Here is a 20,372-nt window from a genome sequence, read left to right on the forward strand (position 1 = left end):
AACTCAGCCTGGCAAATAAGCATTATGTAGGCTGACAGAATTTGTCCGTCCAAATGAGCTGCAGAACACGCTGTTGTTTCAAACTTTGAATGGCAGCGCCGCAGTGTGGGCCCCGCCCCGGTTCAGGCGCCTTTGTGGCCCTCCAGAAAACCCACATTGTGTGAGTGAACCCATCACCTTGTCTGTTAATTGTTTAGCCGAAGCCTGGCTGATTGTTTTGAACCCTTTGTCATCTTTTTTTGTTGTTGCATTAAACCATCCTCTTTGTCTTTGAATATTTAGCAGCCCCTTCCAGAGTGTGAGATTCTCCTTTGGTTACTTAACAGGACTAACAATCAATACTTCACCTTTCTGACTGCTGGAATTGTGGGAGCTGTGTCCGGCAGTTTTTTCAACAGTCTGAAACCAATAATCTGACAATCTCGCCGACTTTACGCAACGATTAGACGGTGTGCAGCCAGGGGAATGGAGGCAGAATTTTAACTTCTCTCTGAAGCTCTCTTTGTTCATTTTGAAACTTGAAACTACTTCAGTTACTATTCTTACGTAGAGACATGCATGTACAAAAAGAAGTAAACATAAAAGGAATGTTGGGGCTGAAGGGAATGCCTTAGTTTTGCAGGTATTTGTCATAAAACAAACAACAAATCATTGGACACAATATTTTATCTGATAATGGCACTAGATGAAAAGTTAAGGATCACCAAAGATGTTACAATTCATCCTCAGGCGGATATGAACACCTGCTAAATGTAATTGTAACCTTCCTCAGCGGAAAATCCTTGTGGTTGAAAGCATCATTAACACTCATCCTTGTTTCTGTTTTCGAGGACTAAATTAAACCTCCAAACTAAACGATGAATCGCTGTCACTACAACCAAAAGTCTCTTCCTCATGGTGACGCTTAAAGGAAAAGTGAGATCACTAAAGTCAACAGTTTGTGCCAATCCATCCAATAAGTGTGGGGATATTTCACTGGGTAATTGAAACATTTAACTTCATGGTGGTGCCAGATGGAAAGAAAAAGATGAAATAAATTCATTAGGATTCATCCTCTGGGGACCACGAATGTCTGTGCAAGATGTCTTGACAATCCATCAAACGTTCGGGACCGACCGAACGTTGGCATAAGAGCCAAAGGGCCTCCGAACACCTGAGCGGTCTTCAGAAGACAACACCTTCCTCAAATTTCAAGAAGCTATCTAATCTCCTCCACCTTTAACCATAATGCACCTGGAACAAATGTGCCAGTCAAACAGAGCAAAGTGGTGAAACAGAGGGTGTTTCTGTTTGGGAGCAGGCTGAGAGAGGAAACACAGGTGCCCTGTGTCCGACCAGCCTATTAAACAACACACAGGCCCTGAAGGCAGGAAGCTGCTATTGACTGGAAGACATCAAGAAAAACGCACCTTTCAAAGCACACACACACACACACACACACACATTCAACACTATACACACACACATGGAGGTGGATAAAATCTGCCAGGTATCAGGTACTGCCCTGAGGGAGAGGGTTGACCTGTGGAGGCCGGGGGAGTCAAACACACAGCTCACTCAACGTCACGCACACATCCCGACAATGCTGCTTTATCCTTGAATTAAACTGCAGGTTGAAGATCATGAATTCATGCAAATATTCATGGCTTTGGATTAAAGTTCAAACTGATTCCTGCTTCCAGTTGAAAGACGAAATGAGATAAGATGGAGGAGATAACTTCACTAACATTCTTGCTCTGCTCTATACGTTGCATCAACCTATGGAGCGACGACCGGTGTGTTTGTCCTGCATCTTAAAAGCCTTAAAAGAGTCTGTGCCCGAGGAGTGTTGTCAGAGGCAGGAGTGAGTGTGTGTGTGTGTGTGTGTGTGTGTGTGTGTGTGTGTGTGTGGAAGAGGAGAGGGCAAAAAGAGGTCATGCGTTTCTATGCCCTTAAGCAAGGCACTTGCCTTAACTCTCTCAATGAGAGGCTCCTTTGCTACAAAAAGCCAGCATTTGTATAAGAGGTATGGAGGGTCGGCTCTGATGAAATCTAAAGAGTGATTCATGTTTGGGTCTGATAGGCAAATAAAATGAAAATGTCTGGCCATGGGAGAAGCAATACTAATGAGTGCAGTCTGTGGGGGGAAACAAGGCAGGGGAGATGTTTTTCTTCAGTGCCTCCCATTTCATTCAAATCAAGTTACAGCGATAAAAGAATATCACTTCCCACTGGAAATTACACTCACACGCAAGCCAAATATATTGACTGCGTTTGCAGAAAAGTACAGGAGATGTCTGGTACAAGTGGAAGCTCGGAGAGAATATGAAGAGAGTTATTCGTTAATGTCTCAGGGAAAGAGGCGAGTGGATTCCGAGTGGAAAAACAAAACCCCTGAAAGGACCGCAGAGAGGCTTCGAGGGCTCTAGACGAGGAAATCACAACAACAGTAGTGAAGAGCGAAGGATGAAGGGGGGGAGAGGACACCGAGAGTGAGACAAAAAAATATTTTGTTTCAATAGCCAGAGTGGGAGAAATCAAGTGTTTGGTGCAGATAAGAGATCAAAAGTAACAAGTAGAGCATGCGACGCGTCGGCAGCAGATGGAGAATGTGCGTCAGGAGGAGCATTGAGGGCAGGAAAAAAAAAGAGAATCCCAGGGATGAATGTGAGTGTTTACAGCACCGTTTATGTTTGCTGGCAGTGTGTGCAGGTGCTAATATTTACAGAGCATCTCAGAGCCATTGAGGATGTAGAGCAATGTTCAAAGCAACAACGTGTGTGTGTGAGAGGGGGAGGAGGAAAAACAGAAAAAGAGGGTGACCTTAGGTGTCGGGGTCTTTTTTTGGAGCCCATGCTGGACAAGCCCCTAATGATCACAACTTGAGCTCTTGCCTTTTTAATTACCCACCCAGGCCTGACTGAGTCGCACAAAGCTTGAGAATGGAGTGGCGCAGATGGAACAAAAACAGGCCAATTCCTTGGGAAGGGTGCCCTCTGAACCCAGCAGCTAATGCAGCCCCTGCTGCTGCAGCCGGTCATTATTGTTGTTAGAGAGGAGAAGAGAGATGGCACTCCAAAACAAGGCCACCACCGCCGCTGAAGTCATGGTCCACAGGCCATGTGAGAAGAAGCTTTTGGTTGGAGAGCTCCTGTGTGACGCCAGCACACAACGAGAAAACCTCCAAGCGCAGACTCATGCCCCAGTCGGAACATAACACATTATTAAACATTTCAATTTGATCCGAAGAACAACGGGCGCTAATGGCCGCCTCTCGTCGTAACATTTCGTCACGGGCCCGAGAGCATTTAGGTTAGCCAAGATGGCGTCGCCTCTCAGCGTCGCCTCCCCGCCCTTCTCAAGGTGCTATGATGGCCCCGAGCCCCTGTCACTCACGTGGCCCATCAGTCACCCTCATCTGCTGAATCTGACTTTATCTTAATGAGCTGTTGTTATTCCTGCGAATGAATGGAGGCCGCTTCCTTTCATGGGACAAGAGGTTGAGCTTTATCACGTTAACTAAGCACCACCTATGATCCGTCAGAGTTTCTGTCCCATGTCTCAGTGTCTGTCCGGGGCGGAGAAGTCTTAAATAAATCTGAACAAGGAGCTTCGGCTCTAATGAAACGTCCGCTTGTCCGGTGCCTTGATCCGAGTCAGGCACCCAAACAGTCCCCGTCTGTATTGTCTGTGTTCTTCATTGCGTTTCCTATTGTCACATCACATTCCTGTGAGTGTGTGTGTGTATGTGTGTGTGTGTGTGTGTGCGTGTGTGTGGAGCGGGAGGGGAGGGGAGGTGGGGGGGGGGGGGGGGGCTTAATTCCAGACATCCTGCTCTTATTGTTGACCGCCCCAGGTCGACTGCTGCTCAACATGTCAGGCTGAAAGAGAACAAAATGGGGCCCGTGCCACTGAGAGCGATTACACACACACACACACACACACACACACACACACACACACAATTGCAGGTCTGCTTCATCTTCTGTCTTTTTTGTAGTTGAGGTGATGGAATCATTTAAATTTACACCTGCAGTATTTGGAGAAAGTGACAAAGTAATTGTTGTCGTACAGTTTGATCAGTCTGCAACTCACACTGTGGCCTCGTGATTCATATTGTAAAAGTCTTTGAGTTAGTTTCATACCAAAAAAAGATATATTTTGAGATTAGAAAGTACGTTTTCCTCAAAATGTTTAACACTGTAAGATTCTGTTTTATGCTTGATGACACACACACACACACACACACACACACACACACACACAAACCACAAGCATTTTACTGTGTTTGAATATCAATAATAAAGCAGATTTCTTTCATGAAAAATCAAACAAAAACTGATTACTGAAACGTTGAAAATGTTACAAAAGTAACACTCGTGAAAAAGTGTCGCTGCATCTGTTCGTGTTACAACTCACCTCGTGGTGAAAGGAAAAATGTTTGCATCTGACTTTACATCTCACAAAACCTGTAACTGTGGAGCAAATGTTTGAATCACTGTTTGTCGTATCTAAATTTAAACTGAATTCCAGGCCCTCAAACCTGAAGTGTTGACGCTCATGAAGAGTCTCAATGAAGAACAGAAGTAACAATTTATTTTTCCCCAAAGAGAAAATAATACATGACATTTTAAAAACAAATCCTTCATTTGGAAACAACATGTAACGATGTCATCAACATATTATAGACAATATTAAAAACAATGAAAGTGCAATTAGGATTTTTTTCTTCTTTTCTTTTAAACACACATCCTGTTCCCCTCCGATCACTCACAGATGAGCTGTGCTACAGCACCCTCTAGTGGTCGACATTTTAAAAAGGGACAGTTTTGACCAAAGTAAAAAGAACAAATGAAAGCAAATTTGTACAACGTTGAGCACGACTACAGACCAAAGTTAACACAACTAAACAAAAATAAATTAGCTCCAGACATTTTGAGTCACTCAGGAAATGAATCAGGTTCCCGCTTTCTTTCCTGAGAGAAATTGAGGGTTTGGGATTCCCTGAGGTGTAATTTTGTAAAAGTACACAAGATAAAAATGCAGAAACAAAACACTAACTCGCTGAGGCCTCAGATATACGACTCTGGTGCTTCTTTCCTTCTCTGCTCAGTGCGTCCACAACTAAACGCTCAGACCTCCTTATTCCACCGGGGAATGATGGTCCTGCGATAAGTCCGTCTTTCTGAGATGTTGCGTCTGACTTTGATCACCGTCGGAGGGGCCAGCTCCAGTTCCAGAGAGGGGCTGGAGTGGGACTTTTTCAGCATGCCTTCAACCTCGTCTTCCTCCATCAAAGAGTCTGCCCACACTGCTTTATCAAACTGTTTCAGGTCCGCGACGCTCGACACGCTGCCACCTGTCTTCTTCACGCTCTTCCACGCCTCCAACCCCTGGATGTAGATCTCATAGCGACACATCTGCAAAGGTTTCAACATGCACGGGGTCACTTATGGGGATTTTTACACTTGTACACACACACACATTCACTTGCAGCGCATTCATTACCTCGTGCTGCAGGTACTCCGCTCTGACGCGATGCTCCTCCAGCTCCTTGGCTCTGGCTCTTTTGCCCTCTGGCAGGTTTTGCTGCAGGTACGACAAGTCCTCTTTGAAGGACCCCAGCGTTCCTGCATACGACTGCAGCTGACGGTCCTGCACAGGGAGAAGAGCAGCACGACAGATAAGAGGCTGGGTGCAAATCCTTTTTAAGCAAATCCTGCTGAGGAACAAACAGAAAGTATGAACCCCGTCTTACTCCAGCTGCAGAGGTGAAGCGTTCCCGGAGTTTACAGTACAGATGTGTATCATGTAAAGATGTGCATCTCGTGATTCATGTCTGTGCTGTGAATGAAGTTGAATTCAATTCAACAATAAAAATGTACCTTTGCTTCATTCAGTACCCTCAGATTTTGCTGCCACAGCCTTGTTTGGTCTCTTATGACCAGTAGCTTATGAAGCTAAATTGACATTGTCTTGCTTTAACAGGACAAAAGCGAGTGTTTGAAAATGGAAAATGGAAACAATTGCGATTAGGAAATTCACTTAAATAGCTGTACATGTATATTATGGTAGTTGCTTGTAAATGACATGTGAATTGTGACTTTAGAGTTGAAGTTGGATCGTACAACAAGTATTTTAAGTCTTACTGGGCTAAACACAAGCTAGATTCATAACACAAGTCATAACACAGTCATAACAAATACCGAAAAACACAGTCATACTCAAAATGAGTTAAGCAAGAGAGGTACGAGTGTGTACCAGAGTTTGAGCAGACTGCGATGAGGGGAGGATGGGTCTGCAGAATCTCCTCTGAGAGCCGACGGCGGCGGGGAACGGGGGCGACGAGTGAAGGGCCGAGGCCAGGTTGATGCGGCTGATCCATGAATACATCTCCACTTTGGATCTGAGAGGAAGACAAAACAGTGTGGCACTGACTGTCCGACTCTTTGACACAAACACACACACACACACACACACACACATGAACACACCGCTGTGACTTACGAGGCCTGAAAGAGTAAAACCCTCCAGTCAGCCGTCTGCAGACGGAAGACGTGTGGCTTCTTGGTGTAGTCGGCCGCCTGATCGGTCAGAGAGTGGTGCAAGCTCACCACCTCCTCGTCAATCGGCTGATCCCGCCTATAATCATCCTGACGCATATAAATACACTCAATTATCTACACTGTAGGGAGAGGTAATAACGACACGGAGTGCTACTGAGAATCCTATTGGATGAGTTACTGACCTTCTGCAGGTAAAGGACCATTCCCCTCACCACTCCGTAGAAAGTCTTCCAGCCTCTCTTTCCCCACGGAGCTGCCACACAGAAACATGCAGCAGGTGTGTGAAGATTTTGGAAGTATTGATATAAAAAGGCCTCAATGATGACGAGCGCCACTTAATGCGAATGAGACCAGAAATGATCAGTAATGAAGAGCTGAAGCTGCCTACTGCATCGCCAACATGTCCGAGAAGTAGCACATTTCACCGTAGCAGAGCCAAACATCAGAAATCCTCAGTTGCCTGTGACGTTGTGTTCCTCAACACCCCACACCAAACCCCGTCCGACAGATTATAAATTAACTAAATGACTTTTGTGCCTTTAAATCCGGACTTTTGCTCGTGTCTCACTCACTGCGTTTGCCGTCGATGTCGGCGTGCATCTTTCTCTGGAGGAATCCCTGCTTGGCCACAGAAGCCGTTTTGTCGTGAGGAACGTCCTGGAAGGGGTTCGCCTTTGAACGCAGCGGCGCATCTTCCCTTGCGTCCTCGTCCACCAACACGGAGCTCTTCAACTCCTCCTCGTCACTGTGACATGCAAAGAAAGACTCTTAATGTATGTGTAAGATTATAAATACGCAAAGAACGGATGATGTTTTATGACTTACACGGCCCACTGCAGCGGCTCAGTCTTTATGGAATTGTAAAGACTCTGAAATGGAGATGGAGATGAAAAGGTTAAATATTGTTCCCCAACAAGGCTGTGACTTAGCTTTTTGAAAAAGAAAATCAGTGACTGTATTACCTTCAAGAGATCCTTGCTGAAGTTTTCTCCTTCGTTCATCCCATCGAGGTTGGACACAAACTTAGCCGAGGACATTGATTTCCCCACATTCTGTTAAGAACACACAAAACGTGTGACTGACTAAATGCCTCACAGAGATCGTCTGGTTACACGGAGCCACGTCAGAACAATACTTAAGATGCAACTCATAAATGTTTCCCACCTGTCCATGCAAGTCAGTGTTGAGAAGCATCAGAGCACATGTGAGCGCCAACACAGACTCTGAGGATGTAAAAATAAATAAGAAGGAAAATTACACATGTCACACGTGAGCGCTCGCTGCTGTATCTTTGAGCAGAAAAGAAAAAAGTCGACCATTACTGGAGCTCACCTGAAGAGGTAAAGGAGTCGGGGTTGCACTGATTGAAGCGGCAGGCGAAATGCTGCAGCACGCGCTCTCTCTCCTGGGTCTCTCCTATCAGCACCACCACCTTCAGAAAAGACCTGGGAGAGAGAGGGAGAGAGAGAGAAAACAACATATACAAGACGATATATGAGCGTGTTTCGTGAGAGACGTCAGTGCATGAGAATCCAAGCTCCACCTCTGTAACTCTCACCTCAGGGCGTGATCGAGAGTTTGCCCGGTGAAGTCAAACAGCTTCAGGTATTCCTCCCCGACAGCTCGACTGAAGTCATTGCTAAACAGAAACAAAACACATTCTGTGTCAGTGTTGTGACCACTTTATTTCTTAAAAATGAACCTGTTATATATGAGTCCAAAGACGTTTTTTTCTGGGTGAGAATAGAAAACAAATAAAGTATCTTTAACTTCGTATCGATACGATATTTCAGGGATGATTATCTAAACCGCAACGATAACAACAACCAGATGACATGAGCACCCAGAGAGTTGGTGATAAGCTACTATTTAAAAAGGTAGAAAAGCTTCTGCGGCTGCAGCTCCACTGGCCAGTTTGTGGGTTTGGCTGCGGAGCTCATAACACCATCATCCTTAAGGAATAAAAGCATAAATAATATGCTTACTCTTTGTCTAAGTGCTTCACCACGTCCACACGTTGGATCCCATCCAACTTATACAGCCGCTCGGCGAGGCGGCGGGCCATCTCTCTGTTCACCGCGTCTCCGTTCATATGAGGTGCTGCTGTCTCGGGGGCTTTGGGTTGCTCGTCATTTGCAACGATTGTTCGCACGGAGCCGTCCTCGACGCCTCCTACTTCCTCCCCGCGATGTGACGTCTCCGCCTGTTCGTCCACCCGGTTGAACTCGGCCTCCGCTGTCTGCTGTGTGACCTCGGGCTCGGGAGACAGATGCTCCGTTATTTCTGACTCATCTGTCTCCGGCTGCACAAGCTGCCCAGCGAGAGACGAGTCGGTCGTTTGCGGCGTCTGCTCATTCTGCTCTGACGGCTCCGTCTGTTCTCGCGGCTCTGCCACTCCGACAGAAACCGTCTGCTGTGATTGAGTGGAGTCCCGTGGCAGGTCTGCAGTTTCACGTCGGGTCGACTCCTCCGTCGGCTCCATCTCTGGTGGCTGTTTCAGATGCTGCGACTGTCCTAACTGGTCTTGCGACACCTCTGTTTGGATCTCCTTTAACTCTTCGGTCGTCTCGAGCTGCTCGGACTCGGCTCGTTCGAGCTGCGGTGAAAGCTCTACGTGCTGGTCGCAACCTTGTTCCTCCAAACAACACGTCTCCTCCGGTTCTTCCGTCAGCTCTATTATCTCTGGTGAGTTTTCTATCCTCTCTGTATCACCTGCTGCCCGGGTCGACAGTTCTTCGATGTCGTCCTCCGACTGTTCAGGGTCAATGTTCTGATCTACATCTCCGCACATTTCTGGCTCCGCAGGTTGACCAGTGGGATCTTCATGTAACCGTTCTAGTACCTCTATGTCCTCTTCAGTCCCCGAGTGTTGCCTTTCCTCCAACAGCTCTGACTGCTGCAGATCAATCAGCTTATCTGGGTTTACAGTTGGCCCGGCATCGTCAGTTTGGAGTGGCTCTGCAGGAAACTCCCTACAAGGTGCGGATGACATATGGATTTTAGTTCATGTTATATTAGCACATAATACTGTGACTTGATTAACATACCGAAAGCGTTCACTGTTACATACTTCCTGTTCCCCTTTCTTAAGTTAAGTCCTTGATACTCACACATCAATCAGACAACTGACACCGTTTGCCTCTTCACTTTGGTCAGTACAGGACACGTTTATCTGCTCGTCCTCCTCTTCTCCCTCGTCCTCAACACCGTTCGCTGAAGTTTGCTCTTCCTCCGAGTCTCCCTGTCCAGTCAGCAGAACGTCAGGCTCCTCTTGTTCCTCTTCTAGTTTTAAATCTACAAAACTGTCCGCTTCATCTTCTGAGGCATCAATCCCTTCAAGGATGTTGATTAAGTCCACAGTTTCAACAGGATACGTGGTTACCGAGTGTCCCTCCTCCTCTTCTTCTTCTTCTTCTTCTTCTTCTTCTTCTTCTTCTTCTTCTTCTTCTTCTTCTTCTTCTTCTTCTTCTTCTTCTTCTTCTTCTTCTTCTTCTTCTTCTTCTTCTTCTTCTTCTTCTTCTTCTTCTTCTTCTTCTTCTTCTTCTTCTTCTTCTTCTTCTTCTTCTTCTTCTTCTTCTTCTTCTTCTTCTTCTTCTTCTTCTTCTTCTTCTTCTTCTTCTAAGTCTGCCCTCAGTGGGATATCTGGATGATTTTTGAAGAAGAAGGTACACATCACAGATTTGCAGTTTCAAACCAGAACTATTTTCGAATAAAAAAACCAGAAGGCCACAAGAAACCAAGACTCAAACTGAGCAACGAATGGAAATCAACAACTAATTCAAGTCGTCTCCCTCCGAGTGATACGTACCGTTATTGCTTTCTAACAGCTCATGTGTTCGGTCTTCCCTTTCCTGTGTCGGCGGCTCTTGCACATCTGCAGCATCACATGGCTGGAAATTGCAACACAGGCCATTGATCATGAGCATGAGTTGTGCGAGAAAGCTTGTGATTGCCAGCGGGGCTCACGAGTAAGAAGCTGCACTCTTGATTCTCATCTGACGAACATTGTGTCCACTCTATTCCTCCCGCCGCTGCTCAACCCACTACAGTAACCCAAACACGTGTCTCTACAGAGACACAGACTGAGGCGGTGAGGCCAGAGTCAAGTGAAGAACGGGTTAATGACACAGGAAATCTGAAGACCTATATGCACCGAGACCGCACAGAAATAGACTAAACTCTAAATAATGGCAGCATGACACCACAACACTTTTTTTTGTATCTCCTCACATACAGTACGTACCTCCGAGCCGTTTCCTGCCCACTCTAGATTTGAGTTGAGAGGCAGACGATCAAACTTGTCTTCTTCCCCTCTGCCCTCCCGTGTGAAAAGATTAACGCCTCGAAATTGGTGAAGCGACGGGGAAGTGGAGTGTAGACTCGTCACGTCGCCTGAGCTCGGCTCATTGGCCGAGCTGCCGTCGGTCACGAACGAAGGTGTCGCCGCAGAGGGATCGGGCATGTCCCACTGCACTGTGGCGAAGGAAAGCGAAGGACTGGTACAGTTCATAGGCCATACCACCTGCTCCCACTGTTCTACCTCCTCAGGGGTCTCTCGTCCCGCCTCTAGGGAGACACTGAGTGGATCCGTCCCATGCACCTGGTTTATCTGGACCTCCGTGTCGCCCCACGCAACGGCCTCCTCCTCTCCGTTCATGTACTGGTGGTCGATGGACGTCCACGAGTCCTGTTGAGGCTGCTGAAGGACTGAATCTGTGACATCTGGTAGAGAGGAGCACACGTTTTCCTCCTCCATTAGCATGCGTCTCAGTCAGTTCCGTTGTTGGGGGGTGTTTGTGGGTTTTGGTGAGAGACGCTGTAGCTGCAAATCTTGCCTCGCTACAAAATGTCCTGCTCTGCCGTACGAAGAATGATCATTCTGTCGGATCCCATGAATGTGAAATACTGAAGCATGTTACGAAATCCAATGGCGCCATTCACAGATCTGTAACGAGAGAGAGAAAAAAAAAAAGTGTTAATGTTCAAAGATATTTCACTACACTCCCATATATCCAAAAACTTGCTGGGTAACCTCCAGGAGGAACTTCTGATTTGCTGGGAGACAAAAAGTCCATTCATAAGACTCTATATTTGGTTGTAGAGTAATAGCGATGATTCATGGGTTGACTTTTAGCTCTACATTTTTTTTTTCTTCTATTCATCTGTGAGAAATAGTACATTTCAAACTACCGAGGACAGCATTTTAAATTACACACGACCCTCCTAGCAAAAACAAAAGTGACATTAAATCATTTCCGGCCCTGATAGCACAAAAATACTCCAAACACTCACCACTTGTGTGTCAACACAATCCAGCCTGGAGAAGGTTTTTTGTCTGCTCATTTGTCAACTCTTTTTAACTTCTTGCCGTGGCTCTGCAGGTGTGTGCAGTGCGACAGACTTTTAGTGAAATATCACAAAAGCAAGTTTGTACTTCCTGACCGCAGACACAGTGAATCAGCCGAGCAAGTGAGCGAGAGAGAGATAGAGGTGCATGGTGCGGATTAAGAGCGGGGGGGGGGGGGAGAGGGTGGGGTATGAGGGGATATTTCGGGTGAGCAGTTTAACTGCCTGCGTCCTGTGTTTATCAGTTTATCGCCACGCTGCACGGTGAGTCTGAGCTGAGGAGAAAACCGTGAAAGGGTCAACACAAGCAAAGGCCTACAGAAGAAAATGATTATTCTGGTGACGAACAGTTAAAATGTCACACCTAATATCTTATTCTCTTCTGCAAAATTTCATCTTTCCCCCTCTCTGTCAAACCGTTTTATTTTCATGTCTTTACTTTTCTGCCTATCTTCATTATTCTTGTATTCACGTCACGCTACCAACATCCGGGACGGACCGTGACCACATTTCCTGTGTGGGTGCTCACTTCTCAGTTCCTGTCAGGGTGCAACAAGTGCTGCAGCACATGAAGATTAACACAGATGATCGTCTGTGAGTTTTAATAGGGAGAATCTGAAATAATGTGGACCACTACATGTGGACCGATACTGAGAGTCTTGTGTTTTACATGATAACACAGTTACATGTGTGATGTTATCTTTGGCAGCACTGTTGATGATAAAAAATGGTTGAAGAAATGCTCAGATGACTGCAGAGATTTCTAGATTCCTTCATTAAATAGAAAAAAAAATCTGGCTACTTTAAGCAAACAAATTGCAGTATGCGGAGTGGAGAGCGCCAGGGGAAGTTGTGTACAATGCATGAGAAGTTTATACAGCACGTCACAGGCGTGAGAGGGTGATTGACAAAATTTTAAAAGGAGAAGTATTAAAAAAAATAGGGAGAATGAAATAAAAAGAGGAACACAGACACACTGGGTAAAGCGAAAGCTGAGAAATGTACGTATAATAATAGAATCTCTCTCAAGAGGAGAAACACTCCCCGTGTCAGTCATTACCATCAGTGTAAACATGGCACAGACAGGAACACGTTCAAACCGTAAAGAGCTACAAATGAAACTCTCATTAGCAGGAATCTTTTCAACTGTGAAACATGACTTACCCCCTCCAGGTTCTTTACAGCAACATCATATGATCGGCCAGCTTGTGAGGTTTGAAGTCTTGCAGGAGGGAAAGGCACGCTGCTGTGTTATACCGGGATAATATCGCTGTCAAAGTGCTGCACCTTCACAGACATGCTCACCCAGCATACACAGAACACTCAGTTGATTATGCCTGAAACTGCTACGCACAACAAACAAGCCTCACATCCGCTCTGTTGAAGCCGAGCAGCCTTTCAGTCCGTGGTGTCGCATAACGATGCATGCAAGTCACAAGTCCTAGTCTGAACCAGGTCCTCCCCCTTCTTCTTCTTCATTCTTCCTGTCCATTTTGGTATAGATCAAGATCAGACTTCAGCCTCCCTCTGTCCTGTTCCTCTCCCAGCAGGTATGGCTGTGGGGGGGGGGGGGGGGGGGGGGGGGGAATAGGGGGAATTTTGAGTGGCAAAGAAAGGGAGAGGAAAAGGAAGAAGAAGAAAAAAGGCACATTGTGATTGGCAGATGAGTCAAGAGCTCGGAGACACCTGAGAGGCCTCGGTCCACGCCCACCACCCTGAAGGCATGCAAGCACACACACACAGGCCAGGTGACGGGAGTGGCTCAGCTTCATTCCTGCATATGACCCCTAGGAATGATGTGGTAAAACCAGAAGGTAGCCATATTCAGTATACTCAAGTCATTAGCTGTGCCTCTGGTTTCTGGCTGTGAGCAGAAAAGCCTGTTCAACACAGACGTGCGTTATTGTTTTTAGGCTTACCAACAATAACAAGACTACATAGATCTTTTAAGGGACTCGTTCTTTTTATGTTAGCAGCTTTAACTGATAAACACATTTGCCTTTATTTGATTGATGTAACCACTTAATAATAATAGCAGACATTGTTTTAGTTACTGTTTGCATGAGCGTTGCTATTTGCATAATGAGCACTCATCACCCACATGATTAACGTCATAAGTCAAAAAATCATATCTAGCTTTATTAAAAGAAGCATTTATTTGTTAGCACTCTTGTTACTAACTTTGTTGCAGTAAACGTTTATCATACCAACAAACACATCAGCTAAGAGAAGCCCAGATAACCCGAGTTATTAATATTATAACGTCACATAATTGATATTCGTTTTGAGTGAGAGGTACATGATTAGCATTGTCACTTTTAGCTTTACTCTTGATGCAGCCGCTAGCTAATCTAAGGAAACATTGTAAGCAGTGTCGTTAGCATCATTAGCATTCAGTTGACCGTTGGTATTAAAATATTAGCATTACCTAGCATCTATGTGAGCATCCTTGCAGTTGTAGTGAGTTAGTTGCTAGCTTAGTGGTTGCAGTAGCTGATTTAGTAGTAGTAGTGGCACTAGTAGTATTAGTGATGACCCAGTAGTGCTGCTATGGTTTTTCAGTTCTTCTTCTTGTTATTGAAACACCATTTATCACCGTGGTTATTTGTGTGCACAGTATCACAATGACGTTAGCTAGGGCCCCGGTTAATCCGACGGTTCCCCTCCACACCAGCAGGGGCGCTACAGGCTAGTTAGCAAACAATTAGCTTCTCCTCATCGTCACTTTCGTGCGACTGTCTCTGCTTTGTTTGTTCCGCACACGGCAGCAGAGTCGCACACACACACTCCCCCCCCCCCCCCCCCCCCCCATCCATCCCTCCCTCACAGATACTTTCAACCGTGTACAAACCATCTGGCGAGTTGTCCGCAACCGCTCGGTCCAACATGGCCACGTCTAGTGAGCTGAAAGTCTTCCTGGAGTCGTCGCTGAATGAGATCTTTAAGGCCACAGTGAGTGACATCCTGGACTCGGTGGACCGGGCCCTGTCCGAGTACCAGGGCACAATACAGAGGATCGAGTCTGAAAACGAGGGCCTGAAGCGGCTGCTGTTTGCACAGAAGAGCACCGACTCTGCTGCACGAGGTAGGGGTTGTCTACACTCGGTGCAGTGTAGCTTCGTGCCTGTTGTTCCAGTATCCCCTGCATTGTCAGCGAAGTGTGTGTGCGTGCGTGTGTGTGAGAGAGAGAGAGAGAGAGAGATGTGCGAGATGTGTGCGACAGTATGAGATCAGAAAAGGCTAGCAGACGTAAACAATGCAGGAACAATGGCTGTGCAAACGTGCATGAGGTAGTAAATAGGCCTGGGGATCAGTGTGTAGTACAGTACTTAACTACACTGTACATCACTGTAGTACGTTACTGTCACAGCATCCTGCCCATACCAATGATGGCACCACAACACAGGACGATCCTATAGTGAACCAGAATATTTGTGTACCGGAAGATGTAAATAGGAATTACACGTTTTTATTTATTGCGTTATTTAGAACTAAGATTCATAGATAGCTGAGAGGAAACTGTGTGAACCAAATTGCTTAAGAGTCTGAGCTTAAATAGCAGCTACTGCAACCCGCTGTATACTATCTGTGTACCTAACTACTACTATGTGGACATAGTGGAGCATTTAGCAGCTAAAGAATCAAATAATTCCCTCAGTAGAGACAAAAACAGTGTGATTTTGTCATTTAACCAAAAGCTGGAAAAATCAGTTGATGTCACTTTACATTATAAGTCAGTTGAGTTTGTTCAGGTTGTTTTGTTGCTTCCACAATGTCATTCAGTTTTTTTCCTAGTTTATTGTACTACTGTCAGCTAAAGTACTAGTTTGTTCATTAATATGGCTTTGCCTTTTCACAGATATTTGTGAACAAGATGCCACTGAAAATCTTTCGACTTCAGAATGGAACAATTGTCCCATCAGCTCCACTCGGGGCACGTTCAAGATGTCCATATGCAGCAGTGACAAGAAGAGCTTCAGGAGGAGGCAGAAAGACAAGACGAGGGATAGTATATCCTCTTCCTCGTTTCTACTGCAGACTGATCAAATGGTAGAAAGGCCATGTGTGAACACAGGCGAGGTGTGTGCGTCCACCCAGAACTTGATATCGGTAAAAGCAGAGCCAGACCTGGATGAAAGCGGTGCTATTGACCTCTCCCAGCCTTCATCCCTTCTCAATCTGACAATGACGCCGGTGAAGAATGAGAGCACGGAGGTCAGTCATGATGCATATGAACCTCTGCTGCCATCCGAAGGGCTCGAACAAGAATCCAGAGGCAGCGACGATGAAGTTAAAGTCACCGTTGTCTCCGACACTTACATGCAGGATGGACAGTTCATTAAGACGGAGGAAGAGGAGCAGAATGGGGTGTTGCAGTGCGGTGACGACGACTCTAAGCAAGAGTTGACTCATGCGTTGAATTGTTATCCTGACTCAGAACCGGAACCGGCAGCAAGCAGACAGGTTGTGGTGCCAGAAGTAGTGGCGCGTGAGGAAAACGCTGCTGTTCCCGCAGAAGTGTTTTTGGAGATTCGCGACAACTTCTTGCGCTGTCCCACCTGTCCCAAAACCTTTAGTCGAGCCGCCTCGCTCAACATCCACATCAAGACGCACAGCGGCGAAAAGGCCCACGGCTGCAGCTACTGCGGCAAACGCTTCGGCCGGGCCGATCTCCTCAAGTCCCACAAGCGCACCCACACGGGAGAGCGACCCTACTGCTGCAACCTCTGCAGCAAAACATACGCCCATCCCAGTCAGCTCAGGATACACAAACGCGTCCACACCGGAGAGAAGCCGTACTCCTGCTCGCACTGTGGGAAGCGCTTCAACGAGCACAACCAGCTGAAAGTCCACTTGCGGACTCACACGGGGGAGAGGCCTTACAGCTGCCAGGGGTGCGGCAAAACTTTCAGCAACGCGGGCAACCTGCGCATACACGAGAGGATCCACACCGGGGAGAAGCCGTACTGCTGCGCTCAGTGCGGGAAGCGGTTCAACGGCTTGGGCGACCTCAAAACGCACTACAGGATTCACACCGGAGAGAGGCCCTACAGCTGTGAGCTGTGCAAGAAGACCTTCAGCCAGGCGGGCCACCTCACCATACACATGCGGATGCACACGGGAGAAAGGCCGTACAGCTGCAGCGAGTGCGGCAAGAAGTTCACGGTGGCCAGCAGCCTGAAGTTGCACCAGAGGACTCACACGGGGGAGAAGGAGTACAGCTGCTCGTACTGCAACAAGAGCTTCAGCAGGTCGGGTCACTTAAAGAGACACGAACTGGTCCACACCAAAGAGAAGGTCTTCCTCTGCAACCAGTGTGGGAAGAGCTACACCGACCAGTCCTCCCTTAAGAAGCACCTGAAGATGCACGCGGCCAAGGAGCAGAAGGCTCAGAGCGAGGGGAGCACCAGCGAGGCTGAAACCAACCGACCCTCAGCCTCGGAGACTCTGTCAGACACCGATAGAGGTTAGAACCGAGTGATATGAAAGCTGAGAATGAGTGCTGTGTGAAGTCCTCTCACTGTTTGTGATGTTTGTGGTACAGGGCAGTACACTGTTGTCTATTTGCTGTGGTTATAGTAGATCCAAATACTCCGCCATCTTGTAGTCTTCTCTCTCACAACACAGCGTTCAGAGACAGAAGACAAGACCCTAAAAGAGCTGTTGTTCTTTTCTACATACTGTATGTTACCAAAATGTCAAAGTGCTTTAAAGGAAAAGTTATTGAAAGCAGTGACGGCGAATGATTTAACCACCCTGCTGAAACAAGACACTGAATCCCAGACCAGGTTTTTTTTTGTGGTCCTGACCTCTTTGTTGAGAAAATGAAATTTCCCCACAAGGGAAAAAAATAACAATATAGTTGTTTAAGAATTAAGACGTTAGGATGTTTCTACACCCACGTATAAATGTTGTAGTAACCAGAGAGTTAGAAATGATTTCTAACTGATGATTAATATATTGCTGTATATAGCTTTAACTATACAGTCAGCAGTCTGACACGAATGTATTTATATAATAACGTTACTGCGATGAATATTACTGCAAATGTTCTGTGTTGATTGAGCAGCTTTCACTATTAAATGAATAGTTGTTTTGTAAGCCAATGCTGATATCAAAGAGCGTCGAGAGGTTTTGTTTTAGGTTGTTCACTGTTCTACTAGGAAACTCTTGATTTATGTACAACTGACACACGCGGGAGTAAAATGTCATGTTTATGATGATAGGGCTACTGTTTGTTGTGGCAACTCGTTGATATGCCTGCGCAGCAATGTATATCACACTGAGTGTTCGCTACTAGGAGTTTATTGTGACTTACTTTTATGTGATCTGTGTCTAAATTAAAGAGAAAAGTTAACCAAATGATTTCAGTTTGATTTATTTATGCTATTTTAAATCAAGGGCAGTGTGCAAGAAAAACATTTGTTTATTTAAAGTACAAATACATATATTTTTATACATTCAGTGCAACCATAAAAGCAAATAATACAGAGTATATAGTGAAGTACCTGCACATAATGCAGTGGTTCTCAGCATTTATTCCTTGAAGTATAAAGCCTGTTTAATCACTTCACACACACACACACACACACACACATTACTTTGCTTGTACATTGCTTTTATTACTGTCGGTACTGTTTTTGCTTTTAGATACTGTTTGGTATTTTAATAGTAAAATAGTCGTGTTTTAACAGACGGTGTTATATGTGAAAGTTAGTTTACGCCACAGCATTATGACACGGATGTAAGACTAGTCGACTGAACTTGGAAGTGACCGACATTTACCCAATACAGTAAATGTACAGTGGAGATGGTGTCAAATTTTAATATTTTATATAGCACAAACAAAATTCCGTTGAGGTGGGAGGGATTTGGTATCTCTTAGGGCTGCAAAAATGATTTTCATTATTTATTAATTTGTGGATTATTTTTCCAATTCATCAAATAATTATTTAGTCAAAAAAAAAAATGAGAAAGAAAAGTGGAAAATGTTGTCGTCTTCAACCTTTTTTTTTCACTCCCAAATATTTAGCTAGAACTTGCAATCTTTTTCATTTCATGCTTAAAAACATATTTAACGATTCAAATGTTTAATGATTAATTTTCTATGGATCAATCGACTGATTGTTTCAGCTCTTGTATCTCTAAAACTTGACGAGCACAAACTATCTGCATGCTACATCACATCCACGGTAACTGAGGAGTGTTTTGACTTTGTCGTTTGGTGAACCAGCACTTTATCGTAAAAGTTTAATATTTAATACGCAGTTATGTTCTCTGGCAGAGATATTTTTGAGAAACCTATAAATCTAAACTATGTGCTATTAATTAATTCTTCCTCAAAACAGGCTAGAACTTTAATCTTTTGAGCCCTCCTTGGGGGACCCATCCCGGAGGCTGGAAACCACTGCACAATACATCTTTTTAATAATCAGATCAAACAAGAACATGATATATTCTCCTATATTTCACAACAAGAGAACATTCATATATTTAAAAAAGAAACAAAAAAGAAACATGTATTCCTATTGGAGTCGTGTCGCGCCGATCTGGCAGCAGTTGAGCTTTTCCTTGGACAGATAGAGCAACGGCTGAATGCTGCTGCTGAAGTCCATCAAGCCGAATGCGATATAGTGGATGTAGCAAAGATACACGTTGGGGGAGTAGTAGTGCTGGAAGGGTAACAGTAAGACGGGTGGGAAGTAGTTGAACACTATGATAGCCAGGATGATGAGGACCATCTTGAAGGCTCTCTTCTTCACAGGGTGCATCACATCTCTGCCGGGCCCGGACTGCTTCAGCACATAGAGGATCGCGATGTTGCAGTACACCATGAAGGTGAACGATGCCAGGATCATCACAGTGAAGACCTTCTCGAAGTTGACGATGTTGCCCACACATTTAGCGGCGGCGTAGGCCAGAGTGATCAGCCAGACTACGATGGCCAGGACTGCTCTGTGGTGGCGGTCCTTGTGCTCGGTGAAGGTCATGGGGTGGACCACGGCCATGTAGCGGTCCAGGCAGATGCAGCAGAGGAAGAGAGGTGAGGAGTCTTTGATGCCGTAGAAGAAGCGCAGGACGTACCAGCTGCTGCTGGTGGTGAGGAAGACTATGTTGGCCAGCTCAAGCGGAGGGGTGAGACAGAAGACCACGTCTAAAAACGCCAGATGAGAGATGAAGATATCTGAGGTGGACGAGTCCCCCTTGCTCTTGTGGATGAGCCACAGCACCATGAGGTTGGCCGGGATGCCCAGGAACATATTGATGAACTGCAGGCCCAGGTACCAAATGAGAACAGCGGGCATGTCTTTGCACTTCTCATACACTGTCAATTCAACATCGGTGTAGTTGAGGGGTCTGTAAGAGTTGTTGTATAAGACCTCCATCAGAGGACGGCAGAGGAACAAAGATCTGTCAGATAAACGGAACAGACACATTCATTCCGATCAGGTGTTAGAACGAAAACAGTGTCCGTTAGCT

At 45.7% G+C, this 20,372-nt stretch overlaps 3 protein-coding genes across 4 annotated transcripts; 1 reads left to right on the plus strand and 2 right to left on the minus strand.

Moving 5' to 3' along the window:
• Positions 1-4,553: 4,553 nt before the first annotated feature.
• On the minus strand, positions 4,554-13,284 carry LOC142945218 (uncharacterized). 2 transcript variants are annotated; one of them, XM_076086645.1, is made up of 16 exons: positions 13,056-13,284; positions 10,789-11,490; positions 10,354-10,435; positions 9,656-10,187; positions 8,531-9,517; positions 8,104-8,184; positions 7,878-7,990; positions 7,710-7,768; positions 7,508-7,597; positions 7,371-7,414; positions 7,118-7,290; positions 6,728-6,798; positions 6,487-6,632; positions 6,241-6,385; positions 5,488-5,634; positions 4,554-5,399 (listed from the first exon to the last, which is right to left on the minus strand). In XM_076086645.1, the coding sequence occupies exons 2-16, from the start codon at positions 11,305-11,307 to the stop codon at positions 5,112-5,114; spliced, it is 3,477 nt and encodes a 1,158-aa protein (XP_075942760.1). In that variant the 5' UTR covers positions 11,308-11,490; positions 13,056-13,284; the 3' UTR covers positions 4,554-5,111. The 2 variants fall into 2 exon arrangements, with proteins under 2 accessions (XP_075942760.1, XP_075942754.1); XM_076086639.1 differs by lacking the exon at positions 13,056-13,284 and adding an exon at positions 11,838-12,004.
• A 1,394-nt stretch (positions 13,285-14,678) lies between these two features.
• LOC142945233 (uncharacterized) lies at positions 14,679-18,254 on the plus strand. The gene is made up of 2 exons (XM_076086655.1): positions 14,679-14,976; positions 15,751-18,254. The coding sequence occupies exons 1-2, from the start codon at positions 14,778-14,780 to the stop codon at positions 17,361-17,363; spliced, it is 1,812 nt and encodes a 603-aa protein (XP_075942770.1). The 5' UTR covers positions 14,679-14,777; the 3' UTR covers positions 17,364-18,254.
• On the minus strand, positions 18,255-20,299 carry hcar2 (hydroxycarboxylic acid receptor 2-). The gene has a single exon (XM_076086666.1). It carries the CDS (start codon positions 20,276-20,278, stop codon positions 19,418-19,420), a length of 861 nt encoding a protein of 286 aa, XP_075942781.1. The 5' UTR covers positions 20,279-20,299; the 3' UTR covers positions 18,255-19,417.
• Positions 20,300-20,372: the final 73 nt, after the last annotated feature.

This window comes from Anarhichas minor, unplaced genomic scaffold (assembly GCF_050575085.1).
Source record: "Anarhichas minor isolate MPS153535 unplaced genomic scaffold, ASM5057508v1 ptg000002l, whole genome shotgun sequence".
NCBI classification, from domain to species: Eukaryota; Metazoa; Chordata; class Actinopteri; order Perciformes; family Anarhichadidae; genus Anarhichas; species Anarhichas minor.

Coding starts and splice junctions, on each gene's coding strand:
- hcar2 (XM_076086666.1), bottom strand. CDS start 20,278: ATGGAGGTCTTATACAACAACTCTTACAGACCCCTCAACTACACCGAT.
- LOC142945233 (XM_076086655.1), top strand. CDS start 14,778: ATGGCCACGTCTAGTGAGCTGAAAGTCTTCCTGGAGTCGTCGCTGAAT. Junction 14,977..15,750: donor CACCGACTCTGCTGCACGAG/GTAGGGGTTGTC, acceptor GCCTTTTCACAG/ATATTTGTGAACAAGATGCC.
- LOC142945218 (XM_076086645.1), bottom strand. CDS start 11,307: ATGCTAATGGAGGAGGAAAACGTGTGCTCCTCTCTACCAGATGTCACA. Junction 6,386..6,486: donor GTTTTACTCTTTCAGGCCTC/GTAAGTCACAGC, acceptor TCTTCCTCTCAG/ATCCAAAGTGGAGATGTATT. Junction 5,400..5,487: donor CGGAGTACCTGCAGCACGAG/GTAATGAATGCG, acceptor AAACCTTTGCAG/ATGTGTCGCTATGAGATCTA.